This window comes from Phoca vitulina, unplaced genomic scaffold, assembly GCF_004348235.1.
Source record: "Phoca vitulina isolate PV1807 unplaced genomic scaffold, GSC_HSeal_1.0 scaffold9, whole genome shotgun sequence".
Taxonomy (NCBI): Eukaryota; Metazoa; Chordata; class Mammalia; order Carnivora; family Phocidae; genus Phoca; species Phoca vitulina.
The window spans coordinates 37,071,473-37,084,284 of NW_022589712.1; the positions used below are offsets into that span (position 1 = coordinate 37,071,473).

Here is a 12,812-nt window from a genome sequence, read left to right on the forward strand (position 1 = left end):
GAGCTTAGGTAAGTTACACTAGCGGCCTGAGCAAAAGGATACTGTAATAGAAATTTTACCAGATAAACTATGAAACTCAGGAAAAGGAGACTACAAAGAGTTGTGGACAAAAATGGGAAGGAAGCAGAGACTATTCCACAGACCTACAGAGATCAATTATCTCTCTCCTAATTGTCTCTTTTCCTCCCCCACAGTCTCCTCCCAGGACCAGTACAGTCAGTTTCTCAACACCTGGCACCTTTGTCTATCATTCTGCAATGGTAAAATTCAAAAGGAGCTGCACTCTTTTCCTTACACTATGGCTCATCTAAAGGTAGAATCAGCCAAGGAGTGTATAATGGTCTCCTGGATATATTCTCAATTACTAAAATAGCTGACTCACTTTAGAGAGGGGAAGAAGAAAAGGAATATCTATGGACCTCTGTCATAAAATCATATCACAGCTACCTACAGCAACTGGCTGTGTGTCTACTTGTACCCATTATTTTCATTATAAACAAAGAATTAGATGTTTACAATTTTAACCCTCGATTTCCTTGCCTGATGTCACAATTTGCCAACAGTTGCAAATTATGAGTATCTTGGAAATCAGCCAAAGAAGGGACTAGAAAATGAGTTCATTGCCAAATTGTTCATCATCACCATTCAATATTGGCTATATCTAACATCTTTCACCAAAAAGGCATCTAAGTTCCTAACAAAATAATAATGATATTCATTACAGTCTACAGAATGTCTACCATGTGTCAGGCAACTTCCTAAGAATTTCATATACATATATTATCTCACTTAATCCTCACAATATATTACTATTACCATTTTATCAATGATGGAACTGAGGCCCAGACAAGTTGAGAATGTTGCCCAAAGTGACATAATAACTAATAGATTAAGGATTTAAAACTCACTCTATTTGCTCTTTTCTCTATACCATTTTCTCTCCTTTGGGGTCAGCACCAACTGAAATAAATATACACTTAGCTTACCAATTAGATAAACAAAAGTAAAATTTGTTATTAAATTAAGTAAAGCTGCACATTCAATAAGAGTTGCACACCATTCACAACTCTTGTATATCATAGGCAGGCCTGTACCATTATAGGTATTCAACATATGATGTTCATCAATCCTTTAGCCATGCTCATATTAGAACACTAGGACTTCCTAACTACTTAGAGCTGGCCCAATGATAGGTAACTTCTCCCTCAGAAAAAAAAATGGAGATAAGCAACTTTTTAAAAAATCTTATTAAAATGAAAACCAATGTATTCACTAAAATGGAAAGGAAAGTTATGTTTCTACAGCTCATAATGTCATTCTAGACAACAATAGCAGACTGTCTAAAGAAAAAGGAAAGGCATTTAGGCAGGAAAAGATTACATCTCTCCTTTCAGCTTCCCAGAAGCTTTCTACTCTATCCTATAACCTTGAGAAAAACACAGGTCATGAGAAGTCAGTGGATAAAACACTTGGGAAACTAATATACTTCAATTTTGTGCCTTTAAAATGTAAAAGGATTGGATATACTTGACTTTGTTTTTAAATATTAGAAAAGGAAACAAGGAAAAAATACTATCAAAAATATTTGTGAAAAACTATGGCCATGGAGGAGGGCACAAGGTTAGTATTTCCCCAATCCTTCAGAAGGTACTACCCATCAGTGAGACAAAAGGCCCAAGGACAAACTATACATTAAAATCGTGTCTATTCACAATTATATCACCAATCTCAAAACAAAAGCACCAAAAACTAAAGTTCTAAAGCTATGCTTAAACTACAAATTATAAAAATATATTTTAGCAGCATCTTTGCAAAGATCTTCTTCTTAGCAATTTTCAATTAATTGTCCTACGTAAACAGTCACAAGACCATGATCTACTACCCACTCTAAGGAACTGCTCTAAAGCAAATTAGGGGCAAGCCTCCTTGCCCCTTACTCACACTGAAGGTTATCAATATTTTGATTGCTGTGGCAGTTAGCATTTCATAATACAACCAACCTCATATACATCAAGGGAAAGAAATTTCACCTATGCTAGGAACTCTATTTTTAGACTTTATAGTCTTGTCTATATGTATGTGTACATATTAAGATTACGTACCTGTATGTATATCAAAGAATTCTCACTTCACAGAAAAAAATTTTAAAGTCCAAGAACAAATTAAGGATTAATAAAAGGTTCAGCATTTGGAGAAAAGAGAAATTATAGATCCATTCCTCACAGCATATAAGAAATCAGAGAGGGAGACAAACCATGAGAGACTCTGGACTCCAGGAACCAAACTGAGGGTTACAGAAGGGAGGGGGGTAGGGGGATGGGGTAACTGGGTGATGGGTATTAAGGAGGGCATGTGTGGTGATGAGCACTGGGTATTATACGCAACTGATGAATCGTTGGAACACTACATCAAAAACTAATGATGTACTATATGCTGGCTAATTGAGCATAATAAAAAATAATAATAATTAAAAAAAAAAAAAACTCCAAACAGACCGAGATCAAAAGGAAACAAAACTAAAACTATAAACGTACTAGAAGAATAACATAGCTAGATACCTCTATAACTTAGATGTAGGGAAAACTTTTGCATGGCAAAAAGCAACTGCTTGCAAAGTCAAAAACTAAATGGGAAACTGGGAGGAAATATTTGTTTTTTTGTGTGTATATATACATATATACACAGATATGCACACATGTAATATACATATGTACACATCTTCACATACATTAAAAAAAAAAAGGAAAAGAGAGGGAGAGCTAATTCCCTTACAAAGTACTTCCAAAAATAAAGAAATGTCTACATAAAAATGGGCAAAAGACATGAAAAATATTTCCAAAAAAATTATTAAAATGGCCCTTAAAATATAAAAGGTTGCAACGATGTGGATGGAACTAGAGGGTATTATGCTAAACGAAATAAGTCAATCAGAGAAAGACAATTATCATATGACCTCACTGATATGTGGAATTTAAGAAACAAGGCAGAGGATCATAGGGGAAGAGAAGAAAAAAATGAAACAAGATGAAACCAGAGAGGGAGACTCTTAAACCATGAGAGACTCTTAATCATAGGAAACAAACTGAGGGTTGCTGGCGGGGAGGGGGGTGGGAGGATGGGGTAACTGAGTAATGGACACTGGGGAGAGTATGTGTTGTAATGAGTACTGGGTATTACATAAGACTCATGAATCACAGACCTGTACCCCTGAAATAAATAATACATTATATGTTAAATATACATATATAAAAGGTTATTAGACTTCACTTATAATAAGAGAAATACAAAATAACACTACACTGAGATAATGTTTTCATCCAACAGACTGGCAACATTTCAAAACCTTGACAAGAAACTCTGCTGGTGAAGCAAGGTTTAACAATATACCTACATTCTTCAGCAATTCTACTTTTAAGAATTTACCCTAGAGCCATATCTCCAATGTTATGCAAGTATATATACAAAAGATTATTCATTGCAGGCATTATTTGTAACTCTAAAATACTGGACACTATCCATGTCCAAGTATAGGAGACTGTTTGAATAAATTATAGTATATACACCCACGGACTACAACTATAAAAAGAATGAAGACAATACCTATGAATTAACAGAAAGTGATTTTCAGGAAAAACTATTAAGTGAGAAAAGCAAAGTGGTGTAAGAAAGAAGTAGAAATAAAATGTACATATATCTGCCTATCACTACAAAAAAAACACAAACAAGAAGAATTAACTAAAAAAGAAGCTGGTTATCGACAAGGGATGGGGGAGGAGGATGGAAGCGATATGGAAAGGAGTGATATTTGTTTAAGTATACCTCTTGTACAGTTGACTTTTGGAAGCAAATTGATCTTCTACATATTTAAAAATATATCAACGAGGATGGAAGGAGGTAAAAGTCTAAAACTGAGGGCAAACTGAAAAAAATGAACTCTGAACTGATTTTTAAATGAGGGGGAAAAAGAAGAAAGCACAATATTTGACATATTTGACTTTATTGCTCTTTAGGTGGGGTAGAGAACTCAATACATAGCCTTAAAACATATCCTTTTAATAGGGTTTTTGTATTGTTTTGCTTTTCTTTTGGTGGTAAGTGCAAAGCAATTTTGAAACTATTTTAAATGTATTATAGGAATGAGCAAAAGAATAAATGTGTAGATGGTTAAGGAAAACAGGATTCTCAATGTGGAAGAAGGCACATGTAAAAATGGAATGGGGATAAGCAAGAACAAAATCTGTCAGGATAGACTAGAATTTGTAGTATATATGAAAATTCACAATTTCTACAATATCTGTGTATATCCACATGCACGTGCACACAGTACATATATAGGGATATGTGTACGTGCATTCACATTTATATGCACATTGACATATGCACATAAATGTCCTAGCTTATCTGCTGAAAGGGTCGAGAAATAAAGATACCTAGCACCCAGATCTTGGTCTCTAATACGATTCCCCACTAAAAGAAACAATGGTTCCTTGGAGAAATGACTGATTCCAGGGTTTGGGCAGGTAAAAGATGAGCCAGAAAGTAAGAAAGTGCTCAAAAATAAAAGACAGGAACAGGTCACAAAGACAGATCCAGTGCAAAAGGGCTCCACTTGGCAAACGTGGGACAATTTGAGCAACAAATTATTAAGTAATGAATTATAGACCACTCAGGGGAAAAAAGGGGGAATTCACAAGCTTATATTGATAAAAAATACATAGGAGAGAAGAAAGGGCTCTTGGTTATAATAGAATGAGTGTCAAGTGGTAATTGTGGAGGGAGTACTATTATTGGAAAATCATCCCTTTGTGACCAAAGTGAAGACTGGTTCAGGCAAGAATCATCAATGAATGCCAAACCTGAGAACTTGACAGGGCTGAGGGGGAATTTAGATGCAGAACAGGATATTTACATGGGTCTTAACATGTCTTCCCACAGACTGCCTATTAACTGCAATGGGGAAAAAATAGCAATCATGCAATGGAAAAATCACCCACCACCTTAACCAGCTGATCAAAATGAGTATTACCAGTGAGGGGCAGATAACCATTATGCAGATGCCCTGAGGAGGACACAAAATCACTGTTGTAGTAGTCCAACCTGAATCTAATCATGCGGAAATAAATGACCCAAATGAGGTACATTCTGAATAAAAAATAAAGAGAGGAGGGACAGTGTTCTCCAAAAGTGCAAATTTCATAAAAGGAAAAGACAGACTGGGGACTTGTTCCATATCAAATGAATCAAAGAAACATCAATGACAAAATACAATACTTGATGCTAGACTGGAAAGGAAAAAAAGATGGTATAAAGGACATCAGTGGGTCAATTAACAAAAATGTCATATGAACATTAAAGTATTGTATTAATAGTACATTTTCTAACATTGAAAACTATACTGTGGTTATATAAGAGAATATCCTCATTCTTAAGATATATATATTGAAGTATTTGAGAGGTAAAGGGACGGGATGGATGCAACCTACTTTCAAATGGTAAAGAAAACAAAATTATGTAAATAAACATAAAAAGAAAACAAATGATAAAGTAAATGAGGCCAAATGTTAACAAGTTTAATCTGAGTCAAGTACATGCAAGTGTTCTCTGTTCTATTTTTATTCTTGTATCTTAACTATCAGTTTGGCATTATTTCCAATAAAAGTTTAAAAAGTTGCAGGAGGCACTAAGGATAAGGAGGATAGGAAAGAAACAAATAGGTCGAATATTGGGTGTGGGATATATGGAGACACTGGTAGAGTGGGAGAAGAGAAACTCACTAGCAGATTAATTCAACAACAAACACAGAAAATCATTCCAACAGTCAGAAATCTTTTGACTTTGATACTATTTCTTCCTAATCACATGTGGTCACATTCCTCAAGTTAGTTTATGGTATAACAGCTGGCCGACAGATCCTAATGCAGAAAGAGACAGCTCTAGCATAGTAGTTAAGAGCAGGAGCTCTGGAGTTAGACTGCTTGAGTTTGAATCTCATGAAATTTACACACTGTATAACCTTGGCCAAGTCACATAACCTCTCTCTGTGCCATAATCTCCTCAGGAAGTTTTTTTCTTTTTAGTTCAACAGTGTTAGTTATTGTGGCAACGCTGCTTCCCAAGTTTCTGATGGGTAAGGACAGCTACAGGGAGAAACTCCAACCACAAACACAATTTGTTCCAACACAATCTGAATCACAATTAATTTAGCCAGACAAACCTAAATATGCTCCCTAGGTATGAGTAAGATCCAGCAAAAAATGGGGCAAAGCAGGAAAATGTCTTCATGGAATCGGAGGAGGTAAACGTGGAATTTTAGGACTTCTACACAAAGTTACTTACAAGGACATCTAATCAAGTGTGTACAAACACAGACTGCAGCCTCAGCAGCCAGGTTCTAGCCCGATGATAATTAAGTCACTTTCCTTATCTTCACACTTAACTTATAAACCTCTACAAACCAAATCAAAGATCAGACATATTACCCATTTTTTTCCATGTAAGTATATGGTTATCAATGTTAAATGATGAACATGTTTTTTTTATCTTGTCACTCAAGCCTTTTTCCCACCCAAGTTTTCCTATTTAAATAAACCGTATAGCTTTACAACATTTCCACAGTACACAGTATTGCAATGTATGGTATGCCCCTCCACCTAGTGGTTTACTTGGGGAAAAAGCCCACAAAATCAAACCGTATCATTCTTGAAGTGGCACAAGTGTTGCATACTGGGCTATTACACAAATATGTGGTCGTCTCTTAGCCACTATCTCATGATAATTAAGATTATTCTGTACAAATTTACTAATCTTTTAGCAAAAACATTACTATGACCTTGACTAATATAAACAAGTAACACCTATGCACTAGTTTAACAGTTAAATAAAAATACCTGTTCCAACAAATGGATCAAAGACTATATCATTTTCTTTCACTTTTCCATGGTTGGCCATGATAAATGATAAACCAGCATCCATGCTTGTATTTCCAATAAAGTGTCTCTTTTTGACACTGTATGACTCAATAAGCTCTCTCTGTCCATCTGCAATCTAGATCAGAGATTCTTCAAATTAGTTTAACTGTATAAAACAGATTGAAGATAACCATTCACAATAAAACCACAGTATCTTGATGATAAAAACATCTTTCCACTTACCATTGCTCTAAACTTGTTCCTTTAAAAAAAAAAATGTGATTGAGGTAATTATGGACAAATACCTTGTATTTTTTTTTAGCGTGTTGTAATTTATTGTGACCTTTCAAATTCAATTCAAATTGCAATAATTCCAGAAGTTGGTGATGAGTAAACTCTACCCACCTCTTTTTTCTCCTAAAAACAATAATCTGTAACATAAGCCCAGCTTCCATTACCCTTAGGGAAGTGAGCAGGACTGCTCTGCAATAATTTTATTTCTTTTCAGAATATGAGCTTAGATTCAAGAACTCCACAAATTAGATCCCTCAACTACCACAGCACTCTGCCTTTTCTCTGCTTAAAGAGCAATCCAGACTTTCTGACAAGTCTTATGTTATTTTTTTCCTGGTACACCACCTCCTACCTAGGCCCTATTATCTAGCAAGCCTCTTGCACTTCCCAGGAATCTCTGGAAAAACAAACAAAACAAAACACAGAACCACATATTTTCACTCATTTTAATTCATACAGTAATTCTGAGTCTTCAGTTGTCTTAGAATTCTACATATAAAGAGTCCTATACAAAGAATTCTACATATAAAGAGTCCTATACAAAGGTCTAACATTAAACTTTTTTTTTTTAAAGATTTATTTATTTATTTATTTGACAGACAGAGATAGCAAGAGCAGGAACACAAGCAGAGAGAGTGGGAGAGGGAGAAGCAGACTTCCCGCTGAGCAGGGAGCCCGATGTGAGACTCGATCCCAGGACCCTGGGATCATGACCTGAGCCGAAGGCAGACACTTAACGACTGAGCCACCCAGGCGCCCTAACCTTAAACTTTTAAAGAAACAATCTGAAATAGGTAAAAAGAACACTTGCTTACCCATCTACCAAAATAAATATTATGTGGATTCTCAGGGATGCAGTTTGGGTCCAAACCATAATCCTCCAAAACAGAGAATATATGCTGTGGCTTCTTTAAATTCACTTTCCCTTCAAATGGCAGAAACTCAAGTGCCTAAAAAATAAAAGTGATTCTCATGTCCCATTAGAATTTTAAAGGAAAAACAGTGCTTATAAAATACCTATCTTGTAAGTTTGGTATCAGCATTAAGTAAGACAAAACATGAAAATTACTTAGCACACAGTGTGCTACCAAATAAACACTGAACAGAATCGAGAATTATTACATATCAACAGCAGCAGACCACATTATTCTCATAGGTTTTTTTCATTTTTGCTAAATTCACTTACATCTATTCGTTTGACTTTTTCTTCTTGTGTCAATGTTTTATTAAATGTGTGAATCTTTATTTTATATGTAGAATCTGAATGCAGAAATGGAACCTAAAATAAAAGCAAATAAATTATTTTAAGCTTCATAATTCTACAGTATCTGTAGATATACCTATAAAAAACACATTTCACTACGCACCATCTTCTCCACAGGGTAGTTTCTAAGAGAATTATACAGCTCCTCTGGAGATTTTCCATGACCCCATAGTTCAAATATGGACCTAGAAAATAAATGATTAGTACTAACCTCAGTAACGAAATCAGTTCATGCAGTAATATGTAACAATTACTTCCCTAGTTCTTTATTCTTCTTCCACTTACACAATTATTGCCTATATTTTCTAAGCTATAAATGAGAAATGTGTCCTAAAAATAAACATAAGTCCAAATCACACAGAGAAGTTTAACTTTACACAGAAGGAAATTTAACATAAGTCAAGATTTTTCCAAGTCTTCATTATTATATTTTTATACTAGAATACAAATGATGCAGTAACATCATTTATTTTAGCAATATGGGTGACAAGCTGCCGCAAATCCAATTTTTCCAGTGTCTTCTCCATAAAACAAAAATGACCAGCTAAAAATGTTACAATTAATATTTAGCTATTACTTACTAACATTTAGTAACTGTTAGTTACTTTTCTAACCACTATAAAAAAAGAAAATTCTTACTATAAAAAAAATCCTCAAGCTTCCACCAATTTCAAGGAACATTTAAACAATTACAAGCAAATTTCATTACAAACAAGAATTCATTATAATGGAACTCAAATCTACATAGTAGCATAGTTTTGTGCATCTAAATTCAAACTACTTTATAAATGTAATTAATGCTGCCATTAGGATTGAGAATATTATCCTTTGAAAATCTTCCTTTCCTTTCTACTGAATTTATTGAAAAAGGGCCTCTATAGTAATCCTACTCTTATTTAGCCATCACTAAAGGGGTGACCTCAGCTATACAAATATACAAAGAGTAAAAAGCAACAAACACAATTATTCAAAATAGATGTCCCCAAATTCCATGTATTCAGGATTTTTTTCTTAATGTTTAGAAATTATAATAAGCTTGATCAATTCATTTATTCAACAAATATTTATTACGTATTACTATATACCAGAAATTATTCTAGGCACTAAGACACAACAGAACAAAGCTCACTGCCTTCATGAAACCTAAGGGAGAAGACTCCTGGAAGCTTAAGCTGAGGGAAAGCATATATAACTCAACCTCTGGAAAAGGAAAACCTTAAAAAACAAAAATAATAAAAGCTAACACTTTATATAACCAAAGTACAAGGGACTATTTTAAGCCATTTAATATGGATTCATAATTGTTCCTCATAAGAGCCCTATGAGGTAGCTTCCAGTATCATCACCAATTGAACCAATGAGGAAACTGAGGCACAATGAGATAAAATGACTCTTTCAGGTCATATAGTAATTAATGAAGCTAGGATTCCAATCCATCAGACTCCAGACTACACACATGACTACATGCACTATAATATAGTGCTTCTCAAAAATTAAAAAAAAAGAAAAAAGAAAAGAGAAATCCCAGGCCATTCAGGGAAAGGCAGTTTAACGGATCATAATTATCCCTAACAAACTATTATACAGTATAACATAGGAACTAATGCTTGTAATGATAACCTAGAATCAACAAAATATGACTCCATATCCTCTTTTTCAGAAATTTATATATTAATAAATTTATATTTTAAATAGTCAAAATAAAGATTAGGCATACAACACCAAAAACTTCAGCTATAATTGGAACATTTATAATAATATCTTTTATGATTTAGATTTTCAGAGTAAAGTTTTCATATATATGACTTAACTATTATGATCCATAATTTAGAGATTATAAAGCTTATATAGGCTGTCACATTTCTCATAGGTGCTATATAAATAAGCATGGATATCAACTTATTAATATAAAATCAACAATAATCTCAAATATTTTAATGATTATGGAAGTAATAATGAAATTTTTCTGACAAAAATCCTTTAAGAAACTATCCTTTGAGGGAAGGAGGGGAATGGAATTGGGAAAGGTGCACGGAGTCAATGGTTTCTGTAAACCACTTTTTTTTTTTTTTTAAGACAACTGTGGCAAGTATCTCAAAATGTTGAGATCTAACAAGGTAGATACGTAGGGGTTTATTATATTTTTCACTCTTTTTGTGGTATGCTGAAGATATTCCATTTTAAAGATAAATCAACAAAACAAAATTAACTTTCAATCCCTAGTCTACCACAAAAAAAATTTTAAGTTACTTTTCTTTTTTTTTTTTTTTTTAAAGATTTTATTTATTTATTTGTCAGAGAGAGAGATAGCTAGAGCAGGAACACAAGCAGGGGGAGTGGGAGAGGGAGAAGCAGGCTTCCCGCCGAGCAGGGAGCCCGATGTGGGACTTGATCCCAGGACACTGGGATCATGACCTGAGCCGAAGGCAGACGCTTAACGACTGAGCCACCCAGGCACCCCTTAAGTTACTTTTCAATCCATGCTTATAATAGTCTATTTTATTTCCAGAACAATTAATGCTACAATTAGGACTGTGAATTTTATCATTTGAAAATGAATTCCGCCTTTGCTTTCTATTAAATTTATAGGCAGAGGACCTCTACAGTAATACCACCCTTACTTAGCTATCACTGATGGTATACCCAACCTAAGCTATTCAAAATATACAGAAAATAAAAAGTAGTCAAGGAAATTATATATTATACAATCATTACATAATTATTAATTATACCATTAAGCAAATGTAGGAAAAGATACGAGCTTTGAAGGAAATGTACAAGTTCTTGGTCCTCAAATAGCTATTTTAAACCTAATAAGCCTAATCTGCTGAAATCAAACAACTCTTAGAGCCATAAATTTTAATACGCTAATCAAAAGTAATGATTATTCAAAAGACTTTTTTTTTCAGTTATATTTCTGTCTGATAGTCATTTTTGCTGAATAGTGAAACCCATTAGCAAGTTTCAACTTAAAAGATTAAAAAGGAAGGAGGGAGGGAAAGAAGGAAGAAATGAAAAAAAGATAGCAATGATAAAATCTAGAAAACAGGTAGGATAAACTATGAACAGCATCATTATAGTAATCCACACAAGATATGATAATCAGGACTTCATTCTCTAACAAAACAGCAAAACATTATTTCATGGCAGTCCACACTTTTTGTCATTTCACACGTATCTGCTCATCCAACTAAAGCCATCTACAAAAACATCTTTAGATTTTCAATACTTTGGTTATAATTAAATGTGGCATTTATCCTATGTAATAACAGCATTTACCTCTTATACCATAATCCTGCTTAATACAGAAGTTTAAAAAAATTACCCCAAAAGAAGTGTTTATGCATTTCACCACTAAGATTCCCTCACCCTCAGTTTCAGCAGAGAACTCCACCACCACCCAGTGGCAAATTCATGCATCTGCAAGCTAAAGTGAGCTCCCCACAACAACTAAGCCCTTCTAATTCTCCGCCAATATACAAGGACAGAGTAGTATGAGAAGTACAGTATATAATCTACAGGAAAACACTAAGTTTCTCTTACTTGGCACACACTGTTCGTTTCATTAAGTTTCTGGCAATATCTTCAGAGGGAATGCTAAGAATCCAAAATGGAGACTGAAAAAAATAACAATATACAACTTGTAACTGGTTTTACGGCCTCATATGCTTCCATTCAAGAAGTCAATAAGGAGAGATTCCTATTTGTTACTTTTATGTAAGAATACCTGATCTGACTCTAACCAAAATAAAAATTGCTCCAATAGTAAAAAAAATAATTTTAATAGGTAACCTGTTAGGATAACAGAGTACAACATCAGAACACTTTTATAAATGACCATAAATGCAAATATCAGCAAATATAAGGTTAATCTTAAGATTAATTTTGTATTGACTGCCTTATGTATTTTGACCAAAATAATTAATGCATATTTTACCCCAAAGTATAATCTCAGAATTTTTTATTATTGATCATTCCTGATAATACAGCTATTTTATTTTTAACTTCTAAGTAATGTATTTCTTTGAATGATCCCTCTTTTTTTAGGTAGTTGTGGCCACCTGAGGGGTAGAAAAGGAACTCTTTGAAATAACTATGATGGAAAATAATAGGGTATATTATATTATCATTAGTTTTTATTATTTTATCTAAGGAAAAAGTTTCAGGTGCATCAGAGGTGTTTACCAATCCTCTGTCTCAACCATCAAGATTATAGGCACTTTTTTACAATTTATTTTATCTTATTTTGAGAGAGAGAGCATGCAGAGGTGTGCATGGGTGTGAGAGGGTGGGGGGAGAGAGAGAGACTTAAGCAAGCTCCACACTGAGTGTGGAACCAGACTTGG

General features: G+C 34.0%; 1 protein-coding gene across 7 annotated transcripts in view; it reads right to left on the minus strand.

The window, feature by feature from the left end:
* Positions 1 to 12,812, minus strand: part of TRMT11 (tRNA methyltransferase 11 homolog) — a 151,513-nt gene that overhangs the window by 131,584 nt on the left and 7,117 nt on the right. For all 7 annotated transcript variants that reach the window (XR_004299987.1, XR_004299986.1, XM_032407926.1 and 4 more), the window contains 5 exons: positions 12,010 to 12,083; positions 8,570 to 8,651; positions 8,389 to 8,481; positions 8,018 to 8,152; positions 6,888 to 7,044 (listed from right to left, as the gene is read on the minus strand). Coding sequence is in view for 5 of the 7 variants with exons in the window: in XM_032407926.1 (XP_032263817.1) it covers positions 6,888 to 7,044; positions 8,018 to 8,152; positions 8,389 to 8,481; positions 8,570 to 8,651; positions 12,010 to 12,083 (541 nt within the window). In the remaining 2 variants the exon portion in view is untranslated. The remainder of the gene's footprint in view (positions 1 to 6,887; positions 7,045 to 8,017; positions 8,153 to 8,388; positions 8,482 to 8,569; positions 8,652 to 12,009; positions 12,084 to 12,812) is intronic.